Here is a 15,828-nt window from a genome sequence, read left to right on the forward strand (position 1 = left end):
GGGAGGCAGGATGGTCAGAGGACACCTCATGGCCTCGGGGAACCCCCCCTGGCTCAGCCCCCTTGCTCCCCTCTGCTCACCCACAACCCGCAGGAAGATGGTGGCCACGTCCTCGCCGACGGGGTTGGTGACCTTGATGGTGTAGCGGCCCTCGTCAGCTCGCTCCGTGCTCTCGATCACGAAGCTGCTGGTGTCTTTCTGCTTCTCGATGTGGACCCTGCCCTCAGTGCTTGAGAACACCTGAACACAGCCCACCAGGTGGCCTTTTTCTACCTCTCTCAAGACCCAGACCGGCCTCCACCCCTCCCCTGCCCAACAGTCTCCAATGGCTCCCCGTGACCACACAATACACAGGATGTGGACCCAGCACAAGTGGACCTGCTGGGTCTGCCCCCAGCCTCATCACCCCCCTGCCACTGCCCTCCTTGCCTTCCAAACACCACCCTTCATTAAAAACGCCAGGCTGTCTCATCCCCAAGATTTTGCAAAGCTGATCCCCAGGGCATGCAATGCCCTGACCCACTTCTCTCTCTACTATACCGTTACCCATCCTTTAGAACCCACCCAGAAGTCGCCTCGTCTGGAAAGCACTCCTGGCTGCCCTCAGCTGAAAGTGACAGCCCACTCTGACTGCTATGACAGAATCCTCATAGCTTCTGGTACCTCCCTTTCTCTCAGCCCTGATCACCCTGAACTGTGACTGTTTGGGCACGTGTCTGCCTCTCTCCAAAAGTGAAGGCTCCAGGAAGGCAGGGGCTGCATCTGATTCATGGTTGTATCCTCAATGCCTATGCAAGAGCCTGACATACAGGAAACATCAGGGGGTGTTTGCTGAGTGAAGGAATGAATGAAGACTGAGTCAAGTCTATCCGTTTTACAGAAGAGGAAACGGAAGCCCAGAGGAGAGAAGAAAAATTGAACTGTTTCAGGGCCTGGAACATACAAGATGAAAATATTTGTTGGATGGATGGATGGATAAGTGGATTGATTCATGGACAAATGGATTAATTACTGGATGAATTCATTAATCAATCAATGAACTGATGAATGGAAAGATGGTTAGATGGATGAACTAATGGATGGCTGGACTGATTGACTGATTAATGGGTTCATGGGTGGATGGATGGGTGGATGGATGAATGGTTGGAGCACTCATCACGTGCTAGGCCAGAACCATGTGGTGAACAAACATAATCTCCAATCTTCAAAACAACCCTCTGAAGAAGGAATCAAATTCCTCATTTTACAGACAATGAAACTGAAGCTCAGAGAGGGCAACCAGCTTGCCTAAAGTCACCCAGCAGAGCTGAGAGGGAGAAGTCAGGGCACAGGGGAAGCTCCACCTACCTCATCCTCCTTCATCCAGGTGGCGACAGGAGGGGGCTCCCCTGTGATGGACACATCCAGCCTCAGCTTGTTTCCAGCCACGACCACAACTGTGTTTTCCGAGGTCTTGCCCGAGAAGTCCAGGTGGATCTTTGGTGGCTCTGGTGGCAGAGGAGAGATTCTGGGGAACTTGGGAGTGGGCAGCTGGGCCCTCCCCATCCCCTCTAGAGGATCTCCTGAGAAGCTGGCTTCCAACAGCCACAGAGAACCAGCGGTCCAGGTCCCCTGCCCCTCTGCCCTCAGAGCCAGGAGTCCAGGCCCCCAGCCTAAGGACCACAGCAGCCTCTGGTCCCTACCTTGCTTGGGGACGTACTCCACCGTGATTTCTGGAGGACAAAGAAGACTGATGGTTAGGTCTATGGGGCCCCTTACCCCCCCTCACACCCCATCGCCCTGGGACCTGAGGGGTTGGGAGGTGGATTCAGGCCCATGACTGTCCCTCCTCCCACAAGCACCTGCTGTCACCCCCAGCGTACAGTTAGGGAAACTTAATCCTGAAGGGGGTTGGGGTCTGGGAGGGCGGGTGCGCTGGCAGCCAGGGGGAGACAAGGAGGTATCCTCACCCAGGAAGTTGAGTGTGGCCGAGAGGGACAGGGCATAGCCGTCGGGCACAAACGTGTAGTCTCCCTCATCCTCAGGGCGAACATCGTCAATCGTCAATCTGTGGAACCTAGGGGGAGTGGGGGGGTGCAGGGCAAAGGTCAGGCCAGGTCGCCCTGGGGACCACCGCGGAGACACACGCGCCGCCATGCGATCCCCGCGCTCAATGCAATGCTAGTGCCTGGACCCAAATCTCGCTCTGCCCCTTACTAGCTGTGTGACCTCGGGCAAGTCACTTAACCTCTCTGTGCCTCCGTTTCTTCATCTATAAAATAGAGGTAATGTTCACAATCTACAAGGGGGTTGTTGTAAGGCATTTAGAAGACTTCCTGGCACCTGGTAAGTGCGCTGTAAAGCATTAAGATTAGTTCTCAGCATTACTGACACCATCAGCAGGCAGGGGCCTCACACAGAACCCAGAAAAAGTCTATGTCTGCCAAGAGCTATGATCAGGAAATCCACAGGGGCACGATGTTCTGCTGGCATCACAGTGGTTCTCGGCATTCTGCAGATTACCAGGTGTTTATCTCAGGTGTCCACGTGCTACGCTTTGAATTCCAGCCCCGTTTCCCTAGCTAGATGGCCTCCCCGCCAAAACTGACTGTTTGCAAATATAGTCACAAGTTTCCTGTCCTGTAGCCGTGACCCTTGCAAGGAGACCTTGCCGCCTGTGACCTCCTTTGCCCCATAGGATATAGTGGAAGTGACACTGGGACAGCGCCCAGCCCAGCCCTCAGAGGCCCTCTTCGCTTCTGCTCTCTCTCGGGACACCTGTGTTGGCCACGTGAATATGTCAGGACCAGCCTCCTGGGGAATGAGACGTCCCACGAACCAGAGTGGAGGCAGCCCAGTTGACCCAGGTGAGGGCCTGAGGGAGCCCAGGAAGACGGCCATCCGAGATCAGCCAGCCTCCCACCAACCCTGAGACTCACAATGAAATAAACCCTTGTGTTTTATTGTTGTCGTTTGTTTTGTTTTTTCGCAGTCCTGCATGGTTTGTGGGACCTTAGTTCCCCGACCGGGGATTGAACCCAGGCCATGGCAGCGAGGACAGAGTCCTAACCACTGGACCGCCAGGGAATTCCCTAAACCCTTGTTCTTTTAAACCACAAAGTCTGCAGACCACGTCCGCAGTCCACTCCGCACCTCCCGATGTGGGACATGGTGATCCTCTTGCTGGGCCGCACCTCGACCCCATTCTTGTACCACTTGCCCGTGACCTTCTCATCGGACACCTCACACTTGAACATGGCCTGTTCTGAGGGCTTCACCGTCACATCTGCGATGTCCTGCAGGACCTCCAGCTGTTTCTCTGGATGGGGAGGGAAGGAGATGGGGCCATCAAACTGCGGGCAGTCCACAAAGATTGGCGAACACCCATTATGGGCCAAGCAGTGTCCCAGGTTCTTGGGATTCTGGCCGTGAAACAATGTGTGGGCCTCGTGAGCTCACGTTCTAGTGGGGAGACAGACAGTGAATGGGAAACACACAAACCAATAACTAGAGGGAGCGATGAGGCCTGAGGGATGGCAGGGAGGCCGCAGAAGGCTCCCAGGTAGAGGGCACAGCATGTGCAAAGGCCCTGCAGAGGAAAGCAGGCTTGTTGGTTTGGGAAACAGCCAGCAGGCTGGTGCGGAGGGAGCAAAGCAGACGTGGGAGACGGCACAGGCAGGACACATCCCGTGGGCCATGGAGAGCACTTTGCATTGACTCCGAGTGAGGTGGAAACTGCTGGAGGGTGTTGGGAACATGGCTGCGATCTGACTTACATTTTCTTTTAAATTTTTTAAATAAAACAATGCTTGTATGCTGCTTGTATGTGACTTGTATGGCTTAAAAATAAAATGATAAGAGGATGTAGATATAGAGCGGGAAATCTCTCACCCACCCACTTCCAATCGTACCGGTCTCGATCCCTTCTCCAAAGACACTATAGCCAGTTCATAGCCAGAAAAGCAAAGATGTACACACAGTTCATTCCCTTCTTTCTTTCTCTTTCTTCCTTCCTTTCTTTCTTTCCTTCTTTCCTTCCTTCCTCCCTCCCTCCTTCCCTTGCTTCCTCTCTTTCCCCTCCATACAAATAGCAGCATATTTGCTTCTTCACCTAACAATACATCTTGGAAACCCTTCCAAATCACTAACTAAAAATTGTTCTTTTTTATGGCTACAGAGGGAACTACCATCATTTATCTGGCCTATTAATGACTCGGGCTTTTTTTTTTTTTTTTTACTTTTTATATTGAAAATATTACAGACTCACAGGAGTTTGTAAAAATAGCACATAGAAAAAAAAGGGGGGGGGAATAGCACATAGAGTCCCATGTACCCTTCACCCAGCTCCCCCCAATGATGACATCTCTCGTAACTGTAGTCCACTATCCAAACCAGGAAACCGACATGGGTCCAGTCCTGTGAACTAGACCACAGAATGTGTTCAGTTTTCACCACCTGACATTTTACAAGGATCACTCTGGCTGGAGTCAGGGTTGAGGCGCAAGTGTAGAAACAGAGACAGCAGTGAAGAGACTATTGCCACAGTCCAGGGTATGAGGGGGGGGATGGAGACCTGGGCCAGGTGAGGGCAACGGAGGTGGAGAGAAGTGGTGAGATTCAGGATATCCTTTGAAGGTGGAGCCACCGGGATTTGCTGGTGAATCAAATGTAGGGTATGAGGCAAAGAAGGAGTCAGGGACAGCTCCAAGATGTGGGGCTTGGGCAACTTTGAGTGGCGCGTTGAAGCATGCGCAATGCGGCTCCCTGCCCCACCGGGAGGCCCCCTACCTTCCACGATGAGCTCCGCCTCACACTGGCCGCCGTTGGTCATGACCTGGTAGTGACCACTATCCGCCAGGGTCACATCCGAGTAGATGAGGATGTGACGCTTCCCATCCTTCTTGAAGCGGTACATGGACTTGAAGGAATCCTCCCGCGTCAGTTCCACGCCATCTTTTGTCCTGGGTGGAGGGGACAGGAAGGGGGAGAGTGAGGGGCCCGCTTAGGCTGGAGTCTGGATGTCAGAGGTGAGTGAGGGGCCAGACAGACAGTCCTGAGCAGGAATCAGGAGTCAGAAGGGAGATCACACAAAGGAGGAGAGACAAAGGTTGACAGAGGTGTCTAGAATGGATGGATCACAGGTGGGGGTTGGGGAGAAAAAGAGGAAGAAGAGGTGACAGGCCACAGGTCTCAGTTGGAGGTCAGGAGACACAAAAAAAGGGTCATGGGGAGAGGTCAGAACATGGAGGAAGTTCAGGGTCACAGAGAGATGTCAAATATTGTGGCCTCAGTAAATGGTGCTTCCCTGCTTGGGCCAGTCCTCCCACTTCACTTCTACCTCCTCATCATTCGAACCTCATCTCAATCGTCACCTCCTCCAGGAAGCTTTCCCTGACCTCCTGAGTCCTTTTCTCCTATCAAAAAGTGGTTATAGCATCAGTTATTGATCCTCTGCAATATCAATATTTGTCAAAATAAAACTTTGATATTTATTTGTCTGATGACTTTATTAATGCCTGTTTCTGTCTCCAACACACACACACACACACACACACTCCACCCCAGCAGTTGGCCAGATCATAAACTCCACAAGGACAGGTTAATATATATTCTCTCCATTTTCTCTCCAATACATGGAAGAGTGCCACCACACAACAGGTGCTCAATAAAGACTCGTTAGAGGGGGAATAGATGTAAGAATGGACGAATGGATGGGTAGATGGGTGAGTGGGTGGACAGGTGGGTGGATGGATGGATGAATCAATGGGATGGATGGGGAGATGACGGATGGATGGATTGGGGGCTGGGGAGATGGATGGATGGATACATGAATGAATAGTCAAAGCATGGATAATTGGTTGAATGGGTGAATAAATAACTCAAAGAATCAGAAATAGCAGGGATCAGGAAAAAGACCTGGAAGAGGATGGGATGGGGAGAGGTCAGAAGTTTCAGAAAGAGGTCATGGTGAGGGTCAGGATTTATAGAGAAAGGCTGAGGTCTCCTGGAAACTACCGGTTAAAGGTCTGAAATCTTCAAGAGAGGTCCTGGGGCTTCCCTGGTGGCTCAGTGGTTAAGAATCCGCCTGCCAATGCAGGGGACATGGGCTCGAGCCCTGGTCCTGGAAGATCCCACGTGCCGCGGAGCAACTAAGCCCGTGCACTACAACTACTGAGCCTGTGCCCCACAACTACTGAAGCCCGCGGGCCTAGAGCCCGTGTTCCGTGACAAGAGAAGCCAGGGCAGTGAGAAGCCCGCACACTGCAAGGAAGAGTAGCCCCTGCTCGCCTCAACTAAAGAAAGCCCGCGCGCAGCAACGAAGACCCAACGCAGCCAAAAATAAATTAATAAAATTGAATTTAAAAAAAAAAAAAGAGAGAGGTCCTAAAGATCAAGACTGAGACAAAGACACTGTGGGCATCTGTATGGATGACTGTGGGCAAAGACACTGTGAGACAAAGACACTGTGGGCATCTGTGTGGAGATCAGGGGTCAAGAGTCACTTACCACATGACTTGGGCGCCCTCTTCTGACACCTCCACTGCCATTTCTACCCGGTCGCCCACAAATACCTGCTGGTCCTCGAGGGGTGTGACAATCAAGACTGGGGGTTCTGTGGGGCGCAGGGCGACAGGAGGTCAGTAGTTTCAGGATCCCCTCCAGAGCCCCACTCCCCAAGCTCACGCCCAAATCCCGGCCTCACCTCTGACGAAGACCTCAGTGAAACACTTCTCATCTTTGACGACGACCTCATAAGCAGCATCGTCCGCCAGTGCACACTTGTTGATGGTGAGAATTCGCTTCTTACCAACATTCTCAAACACGTGCCTGACGCAGAAGTCTCAGCTCAAGCCAGGGCACGGGGGAGACTCTGCATCCACCCATCTATCCTCAGGACAGGCCACTCCCTCTCAGAGCCAAATTGTGTGGGAGGAGATCGATGGTCCAATTTCTAGTATTTACGTAACCACAGCAGAAATGCTAACCGTCCACCCATATCCGTCTTCTTCCATTTAGCAGGGACACACAGCGACCCACCTAGACAACTACATTTCCCAGCCTCCTTTGTGGCTCAGCGGGCCGCACCACTGCGCTTGGACAGACAGAATGTGAATGGATGTGATGGCATAACTGCAAGGTCATCTGTAATTCTGCGGTGCTTGTTCTAGACTTCTCTCCTGCCAGCTTCCTGTCTGATAGACACAGATGTGCCCATGACCCGCTTCAATCATGCAGATGAGGACACCACCACGAGAAATGGTGTAGCCAAAAAATATGGAACCTGCGTCTAGCTCAATCCGCCAGAAATATCTTTCTCTCTAAATTAATATGTTCTGGGGACTCTGTTACAGCAACTTAACCTGTATCTTTTTTTTTGTTTTGTTTTGTTTTTTTGCGGTACGCGGGCCTCTCACTGCTGGGGCCCCTCCCGTTGCGGAGCACAGGCTCCGGACGCGCAGGCTCAGCGGCCACGGCTCACGGGCCCAGCCGCTCCGCAGCATGTGGGATCTTCCCGGACCAGGGCACGAACCCGTGTCTCCTGCATCGGCAGGCGGACTCTCAACCACTGAGCCACCAGGGAAGCCTAACCTGTAACTTAACTAACATAATTTTTATCTTATCCAAAATGCTCGTGATGAGAAATTTGGAAAACACAGCCAAGGGGAAAATAATAAAAATAGAACCCATCCATAATTGTATCATCAAGAGATAACAGCTACAAATATTTTGGCCTCTCTTTTTCCAATCTTTTTATATCTAATCTACATGTAGATTAACATTTTGTGAAGCAGAGATGAGCACTGTGCTTCTGCACATAACACTAATCTGTTTTTTTCTTTTTTTACATCTTTATTGGAGTATAATTGCTTCACAATGGTGTGTTGGTTTCTGCTTCATAACAACATAACACTAATCTTGAACAGCTTCCCATGTCAGTATAAATCTTAGAATATCTTTTTTAGTGACTGCACAGCACCTTAACACGGAATTGTATGTTTTGGTTATTTGACTTTTTGCTACAGCAGCAAATGTTCCAGTGAACATCCTTGCAGCTAAACGTGCATAACCATGATCATGCCCTTACGATAAATACCTAGGCTTGCACGACCTAAAGGCTTTGGGGGGACTTCCCTGGTGGTCCAGCGGGTGAGACTCCGCTCTCCCAATGCAGGGGGCCTGGGTTCGATCCCTGGTCGGGGAACTAGATCCCGCATGCCGCAACTAAGACCTGGCACAGCCAAAATGAAGAAATATTTTAAAAACAGATAAAGGCTTTAGAATACACTGCCCTTTTGGAGATTTGCCAATTTACATTCCCACCAATAACATGTGGACCTATTTCCCTGTGTCTTCTCCAGCACTAGGTTTTATCCTTTTTTTGGGGGGGGGGGCTGCACCCCGGCATGAGGCACATGGGGATCTCAGTTCCACAACCAGGGATCGAACCCGCGCCCCCTGCAGTGGATGCGCTGCGTCTTAACCACTGGACTGCCAGGGGAGTCCAGATTTTATCATTTTGTAAAGTTTTTGCCCATTTGGAGAGCAGAAAGACCGTTGGTGGGGTTTTTGTTTGTTTGTTTGTTAATATTTATTTTATTTATTTATTTGGCTGCGCCGGGTCTTAGCTGTGGCATGCGGGATCTTAGTTCCCTGACCGGGGATCGAACCCGGGCCTCCTGCATTGGAAGTGCAGAGTCTTAACCACTGGGCCACCAGGGAAGTCCCAAGACCGTTGTTTTGACTTGCGTTATTATTAGTGGTGGTGGTGGTTGTGTTTGCAAGGTTGAATATGTACTTAGTGAATTAGCTACTTGGGTTTCTTCTAACTGAATTCCTCTTCTTCATCGCCTTTGTCTGTTTTTCTACCGAGGTATTTGCACTTTTCATATGGATGAGGGAGTGCCCTTTCTGGGTTAAGAGTGGCCAGCCTTATTTCTGGACTCCCTCTCTGGGACTTGGATACCCCCAACCCGGGGACTGCCCCTCTCACATACTTGCTACTTGGTTTGATTTCTTGACCGTTCTTGAACCACTTGAGGGGAAGGTCTGGGTCGCTAATCTCTACCACCAACTTGATCTTGTTGCCTTTGTCCACTTGGTAGGCTGGATCCAGCTTCTTCGTGAAGGCTGGAGATTGAGGGATGCAAGCGGGATGGAGCTGAGAGGTTCTCACTGTCCTGAGCTGTCAAGTCTCCCTCCCCAGACCACCAAGGTCAGAGAGCCTCCTGTGAACTTGGAGGCCCCTGAGAACTGGCATCTCTATTACTCCTCAGATTAGGACCTCCAAAAGATAAGTCCAGGGTCCAAACATCAGATACCTATGGTGCTGGAGTCCCTATGGGCAGGGCCCGTCTCCCCTCAGACCAGCACTGACCTGCACTCTTCTTGACCTCGACCTTGGCCTTCTTGAGTCGCTTCAGCATGCCCCGGAGGTCAGTGATGCCATACTGGAAGGCAATCCTCTCATACTCGCTCTTCTTTGCCCCTTTCAGGAGCTCCCAAATCTCAGGCGGGATGCCTAGATCATCGTCATCTTTCTTCTTTCTCTTCTCCTCCTCAACCACCTGCCTGAAGGTGGAGAGAACAGGCCGGGGCCACCAGGGAGTGAGGAGGTGAGGGTCTCCCTCTGCCTTCTCCACTCACTTGCTGTGTCACTTTCTCTCTCTGGGTCTGTTATTCCTTATCCTGTCCCACCTGAACCATTGCTCCAGCCTCCTCCCCGGCCTCCTGACCTCATCTCATCTCTTCACCTCCAGTCGGTTCTCCACTTGGCCCCAGAGGGCTATTTCTGACCCCCACATCAGATGCCACCCCTTCCCTGCTCAAAACTCCTCCATAGCTCCCCATTGCCCTCAGGAGGAAACCCCAGCCACTCAGCCTCGAAATCACAACCTCGCCCTCTGTCCCATCACACTCCCACAACCATCCAAACCACACTACTTGCCTTTTCCTGAGCACTCTGGGCTCGCTCCTGCATCCCAGCCTTTGCACAACGTCTGTCCCTGCCTGGATGACCCATCTCCACCTGCTCTTCAATCCTACAAATGCTAGTACCGAAGTTCCCTCCTCCATGAGGCACCCCCTGTCCTGCCAGCACCTCAGTTGCCCTCACTCTGAGCTCTCACGAGGCCCTCGTGGGACCTTCTCTCTGACCACACTAAACAGTCGTGGTCTGTGTCTGTGTCTGCTGGATCAGACCCATCTTCCCAAGGCAATGAGCGACTCAGTGTCAGGGAACCAGTCAAACTTCTCCCTGTCCCCTGATCAGGGCCTGGTAGACGGGAGGCCTCAGAAGATGTTTGATGAGTGAGAGAGAGTGAATCTCTGGAAAGAAGGAAGGAAGGGGAGGGAACAAAAGAAGGATAGATGCGTGGGTGAATTTGGGGGACATATGAATATCTGGATTGATGTACAGAGCATTAGGTGGGGAACTGGTAAATGGGTGGAGGGGTCCATGGATGGCTAAGTTGATGGATGAATGGGTCAATGGATGGGTAGGCTGGTAGGGGATGGGTGGCATTAAGACAGGTGGATGGGTTGACGGAGGATGGCTGGGTAAGTGGGTGGATTGATGAGTTGGTGGCAGATGGCTGGGTGAGCAGTTGGGTGAATATGTTGATGGAAGATGCCTGGGAAGATGGTTGGCTGGGTAAAGACAGACAGATGAATCTATTAGTAAATGGAGCTTCTGGGGATTTAGTTATGGAGATAGTTGAGTGAGTAGAAGGATGGATCCGTGGACCAGCAGAAAATGAATAACAGAGTGATTGGACAAGCATCATGTAGAATAATATGAAATTGCCAGTATTCAATCATTTTTTTACCTACAGAATAGCAACTTCATATAGATGAGTCTAACAGGGAGCTATCTGGGAGGATGGGTGTGCCGTTGAAGAGGTGAACAGTTGACAGAGGAAAGCCTGGCTAGGTGGGTAGGTGGATGAGTAGATGGGTGGGATGTTGGACTCAGTTGAAAGAGAGATACAGGTGCAGATGGGAAGGTGGATGCATGGTAGACAGATGGCTGGTGGAAACGTGGATAGACGGGTGCCTCAATAGATGGGGAAGTGGATGATGCGGTAGGTGGGTGAAGGATGAATGAATGGGTTAATGAATGGGTGGCTGAGTGTAATGGCCGATGCATGGACGGACAAGTGGGAAGAGGCGGGTAGATGAATGGATATGTGGGCAGATGGATGGGCGGTGGGCAGGTAGGTGGATGGGTAGATTCGTAGATGGATAAATAGGTAGCTGGTTGCCTGAATAGATGAGTGGGCAGGCTGGTGAGTGGGTGGGTTGATGGGTAGATGGATAAATAGCTGGCTGGCTGGCTGGATGAGTGGACAGCCTGGTGGGTGGGTGAATGGACAAGTGGATGGATGGATGGTTGGTTGGGTGAACAGGTGGATGAGTAGGTGAATTGGAGCCTGAGTGGACAGGAAAGTGGATGTGAGGACGATGGGTTAAAGGGTGGGTAGGTAGGAGAAGTGATGGGCAGATTGTTGGTTGGGTGGGGCTGTGGGTAGGGGTGTGGGTGAATGGGTGGATGGGTGAATGGACAGGTGGCTGGGTGGGCAAGGAATGGGTAGGTGGAGGGGAGGCAGAGTCCTGGGATGGCAGTGTGGAAGCAACGGGGGGCAGGGGGGCCTCACCCACCATCCTTCTCCTCCTTGAGGCCCCATCTCCCCTTTCTGTGCCAGGCGGGGTGGACTCACCTCTTCTGCAACAGGCTGCTGAAATCCAGCTCACCTTTGCCTTCCTGCATCTTTTCACCCCTGTGGCCATTGAGAGGGAGTGTGAACCCCATGGAGGTCCCGACCCTCAGACTCACCCTGGGTCCCCACTCCTTGCCCTCCCTGATCCTCCCCTTCTCCCACAGCTGCCCCTCCCAAGGGACACCCTCCCATGGTCCTTGGCACCAGGACATACTCCTGCCCCTCCCCAGGGTCCAGGGTCACTTACGAACGCTTGAAGCTTTCTAGACTCTGCCCAGCGGAGTCCTGATTGGGCGCTGGGGAGAGGCAATGGGGGAAGGGAAGGTGAGCTTGGAGGCAAGGCCTGATCTAAGAACAAGAGTGCCCACCCCGGGCCTGCACAACCTCCCCCAGACCCCTTTTCCTCCATCTCTTGGGCCAGCACACCCTCTCACTTGGGCCTGGACACCCTCTGCTTGTAGACGCATTTCCCTGGCTGCCATGCACCACCCTCTCTCAGCGGCCTGTATCCCCCTCACACCTGGGCCGGCTGGCCCTTCTCCCCGGGGCTGGGCAGCCTCATTCCCTGTGCCCTCCATGTTTAAGTCCCCACACATCCTGGGCTGCAGATGCCCCAAAACCTGTACACTCTCAGAGTTCCATACACATGCTCCCAAATCTGTGTAGCCTTCCATCAATCCTGTATACCCTCACCCTAAACCTGGCCACCCTTAGACTCCCCTGAAATAAACAGTAGACAATAAAATGGAAATTATACTTTAAAAAACCAAAAAACAAAAAAAACCTGGGACACCCTCACTTCCCGAGCCCTTACTGCCACTTTCTCAAGCTTGTACACTGTGACCCTGGAATCTACATAACTCACCTCCTAAGTTCCACGTGAACACCCCCAAACCCTGAACCTTTTCACCCCCAAATCTACACCTCCTCACCCTCTAAGCCGGTAGATCGTCTCCCCTATTTTGAACAACCTGACCCCTGCCTCTGTGCTCCATCTTCCGAAAACCTGTGCCCGCCTTGTCCCCACATCAGTATACTCTCCCCACACCTGGCTGACAGATCCATCCCCCCAACCAGACCCAAGACCCCCGGCCCCCACCCCCGCCAGCATACCCTCCACATCAATTTTGAAGGCACAGCTGTCGCAGATGTCCTTGGCTTTGACCTCGAGGCGGTAATCCCCGCGGTCACCCAGTACCACCTTCCCGATGTGCAGCTCCAAGGAGTATACCTGGGGGCCAGGCCAGGGGTATGGGTGCACATGTCCGACCCCCAGTGCCACCCCACCTCCCCCAGAGCCCACCTCACAACTCTGAGTGCCCCCAGGAAGGGCCAGCTGTCTCTTCCCATGCCTGGACAATCTTGGCCTCTGGGGGCCTGCGTCCCTGACCCTGAGAGCTCTCTGGGCACGCACACGCCGTGCCCAGGTGCACCCTGCCCCGGCCCAAACATTCTTCCCTCCTGCCCGGCACAACCCCTACCAAGGAGCTCCACACGATCTCCAGCCCTGGCCCACAAGCCCTCGAGTCCCCACAGGGTCCTCACATTGCTGGCAGAGTCGTGGGACTCCTTGAAGGAGAATCGGGCCCCACTCTTGCTGTCCAGCTCCAGCCACTTCCCCTTGAACCACTTGATGGCTGGTTTGTCCGGCAGCTCTTTCCCGTTCAACTTGGCCAAGATCACGGCATCCTTTCCTGGGTGGGGGTGGAGGGGTGGGAGGGAATGGCCAGGCAGGAGTCATAAGACTCTACGGAGAGGACTGGGAAGCCGGGAGAGCCCAGCCCCGCCTCCCTCAGACCCAGGAGCCCAGCCCCCACCCGATCCTCCCCGAGGCACCCCTCACCAGTCTCCACCGACACAGAGGCTGGCTTCTTCAGGAAAATGCCGGTGGGCTCCTCAGCGGTGGGAGACTGGTCCTCAGGTGGGGCTTCTGCTCAGGGGACAGGATTAGGGGGTCTAAGGCCGGCCAGGGAGGGGACGGCAGGCCACTTTGGGGGCTGGGTTGAGAGTGAATGAGGGACCTCTGCTCAGCAGTCAAAGACCCTGGGGCACAGTGGCTTCCCCTGACCTGGGAGAGACCACGCTTCATGCAGGTAGCTGCGTGACCAGGTTCCCCGCCCCTTTGGGCCTCAGTTTCCCCATCTGTGAACCGGATGGTCTTAAATGGGGCTTTGGGGTAGGAGAGGATAGACTGGGGCATTCAGAGCTGGGCAGGACTCGGTGATGAATGAGCCAGTTGCTGGGGGCTTGAAGGCCAGGCTGAGGGGCTAGGCTCTGTCCTGGAGGCACTGGGGAGCCAGGGAAGGCTGTGAGCCGGGGAGGGCGGTCAGCACTGGAGCTGTGGGGAGGGTGGACTAAAGGAGAGAGAGCGGGAAGGTGCAGAGGGGCCAGCGGAGGCTGGGGGATGAGGTGCCAGCTTCTGCCCGGCCCTCTGGAACACCATCTCGCCTTTGGGGGGCTCTGCAAGAGCCTCTGGAGGCGGGGCTTCCTTGGGAGCCGGTTTGGTGGCATCTTTGCCTGCGGGGGCATTTTTGGCTGCTGTGAGGCAGGAGATATTCACAGTTGAGCACGTGCTCAGCGTTCTCCTCTTCCAGAACCCTGGAGTGCAGGTCCCTGGGCCCCTCCTCCTTCGGAATCTGGAGTCCAGCAGTCCAGGTGTAAATTTATCTCTAATCCCAGAGTCTGTGAGATCCGGTTTCTCCTTGCCCCAGGCAGGCCATGCCCCATCCACCCAGGCCACCAGGCTCTGACCTTTTAGGTCTTGGAGGTATAATTAGCTCTTCCCCTGGGCTGGAAACTGGATACTCGTGCTGACCACAGCATCTTGCACCCGTCCTGCCTGCTGGCACCTGGCCCGCTGGGGCCCCAGCTGCAGCCAGGGGCTGGACCACCATCCCTCAGCCTGGTTGGTCTGGTGCCAGCGGACTGGACACCCCGGGAGGAGGGGTCCTCCCTGGGGGCTTGTGTCTCCTCTGTTCACTGCCTCATAGAGAGAAAGCCCCAACCCCATATAAAGAAATGCCTCCAGTCCCATTCAAAGAAGGGCCCCAAAACTGCACATGAAGAAAAGCTCACCAGCCTCTATATGGAGAATGTCCCCTAATTCCTACATGGGGAAGCCCCAATTCCCATTGAAATGAGGTCCCCTCAACCTTGTACAACCTTGTACCTTGAACCTCTAATATCTAGGCACATTGAGGACCTCATTCCCCTGCAGCGAAAGACCCCAATCCTCACTCAGAGAAGTGACCCTGGTCCCTTCCCAGAAGACCCCATCCCCAAATGTAGAGGACCCCAAACACCCTGCAAAGACTCCGCAGTCTACAACCACAGGACTCCCATCCTCAACGAGAAAAAGGGACACAAATTCATAATCAGAGAATCTCCATCTGCACCCAGAGATAAACCCCCAACTCCCCAGAGAAAGGAACCCCTACCACCCCACAGGGAAGGGGAAACCCCCTCCCACCTAACACAAGTATGGGACCCTCCTATCCCACACAAGGAAGGGAGCTCCTCCCCACACAGAGAAGGCACCCCATTCTCCCAACCCTATGGAGGGAGAAGCCCCCAGTCCCCATTCAGAAAACAGAATCGCGTCTCCACATAGGGAGGGAGTCCCCAAATCCACCTGGTTTTTCCTCAGGCATGTCGGCGGACCTGCTCTCTCTCCTCTGACCGCAGCTGTGTCCCGATGGGCCTTAAGGTGGACAGGTGGGCCCCGGGGGGAGCCCTTTAAGGAGTCCCGAGACTCCCAGGAGGCCCTGGGAGGCATCAGACGCGCCTCCCCACCCTCCCCTGCAGCCCCACATTCCGCCTGTGTGTTCGAAAGGGCGAGAAATAACAGCTGGACAAGGAGAGATGGCTGAATGCCAGGTCCCCAGGGAGGAGGGGCTGGGGTTCCGACACCTGGGTCCGAGGGAGGACGTGCCAGAGGCGGGTGACTCCCGGGTCTGAGGGAAGGGGGCCTGAGGGCCTGGACTCCTGGGTCCCGGTGCAGAAGGGACCTGGAGTCCAGATTTTTGGGTCCCAGAGAAAGAAGGATGAGGGCCTGGACTCTTGGGTCCTAGGCGGAGGGACAGTAAAGGACTGGGGTCTGAAGTGGGTGAGGGCTCTGAGCCAGAACTCCGGC

General features: G+C 53.8%; 2 protein-coding genes and 1 non-coding gene across 6 annotated transcripts in view; 1 reads left to right on the plus strand and 2 right to left on the minus strand.

Moving 5' to 3' along the window:
- GARIN5A (golgi associated RAB2 interactor 5A) overlaps positions 1–2,906 on the plus strand; it is a 17,795-nt gene extending 14,889 nt beyond the window's left edge. The window contains exon 4 of one of the 2 annotated variants that reach the window (XM_067719263.1): positions 2,678–2,906. In XM_067719263.1, the coding sequence (XP_067575364.1) occupies positions 2,678–2,841 (164 nt within the window). In that variant the 3' untranslated portion in view covers positions 2,842–2,906. The remainder of the gene's footprint in view (positions 1–2,677) is intronic. The other variant, XM_067719267.1, reaches the window with a different exon arrangement.
- The window catches only part of MYBPC2 (myosin binding protein C2), a 24,462-nt gene extending 8,990 nt beyond the window's left edge, over positions 1–15,472 (minus strand). The window contains exons 1-17 of one of the 3 annotated variants that reach the window (XM_067718947.1): positions 15,328–15,472; positions 14,145–14,234; positions 13,540–13,626; positions 13,242–13,390; positions 12,810–12,927; positions 11,944–11,992; positions 11,697–11,756; positions 9,356–9,549; positions 8,976–9,108; positions 6,683–6,807; positions 6,487–6,592; positions 4,768–4,940; positions 3,133–3,298; positions 1,950–2,056; positions 1,683–1,712; positions 1,348–1,487; positions 81–240 (exon numbers count right to left, since the gene is read on the minus strand). In XM_067718947.1, the coding sequence (XP_067575048.1) occupies positions 81–240; positions 1,348–1,487; positions 1,683–1,712; positions 1,950–2,056; positions 3,133–3,298; positions 4,768–4,940; positions 6,487–6,592; positions 6,683–6,807; positions 8,976–9,108; positions 9,356–9,549; positions 11,697–11,756; positions 11,944–11,992; positions 12,810–12,927; positions 13,242–13,390; positions 13,540–13,626; positions 14,145–14,234; positions 15,328–15,346 (1,906 nt within the window). In that variant the 5' untranslated portion in view covers positions 15,347–15,472. The remainder of the gene's footprint in view (positions 1–80; positions 241–1,347; positions 1,488–1,682; positions 1,713–1,949; positions 2,057–3,132; positions 3,299–4,767; positions 4,941–6,486; positions 6,593–6,682; positions 6,808–8,975; positions 9,109–9,355; positions 9,550–11,696; positions 11,757–11,943; positions 11,993–12,809; positions 12,928–13,241; positions 13,391–13,539; positions 13,627–14,144; positions 14,235–15,327) is intronic. The other 2 variants (XM_067718948.1, XM_067718949.1) reach the window with 2 other exon arrangements.
- TRNAG-UCC (transfer RNA glycine (anticodon UCC)) lies at positions 8,628–8,700 on the minus strand. Its single transcript has one exon. It is a non-coding gene; the product is annotated as a tRNA-Gly (tRNA).
- Positions 15,473–15,828: the final 356 nt, after the last annotated feature.

This window comes from Pseudorca crassidens, chromosome 20, assembly GCF_039906515.1.
Source record: "Pseudorca crassidens isolate mPseCra1 chromosome 20, mPseCra1.hap1, whole genome shotgun sequence".
NCBI classification, from domain to species: domain Eukaryota; kingdom Metazoa; phylum Chordata; class Mammalia; order Artiodactyla; family Delphinidae; genus Pseudorca; species Pseudorca crassidens.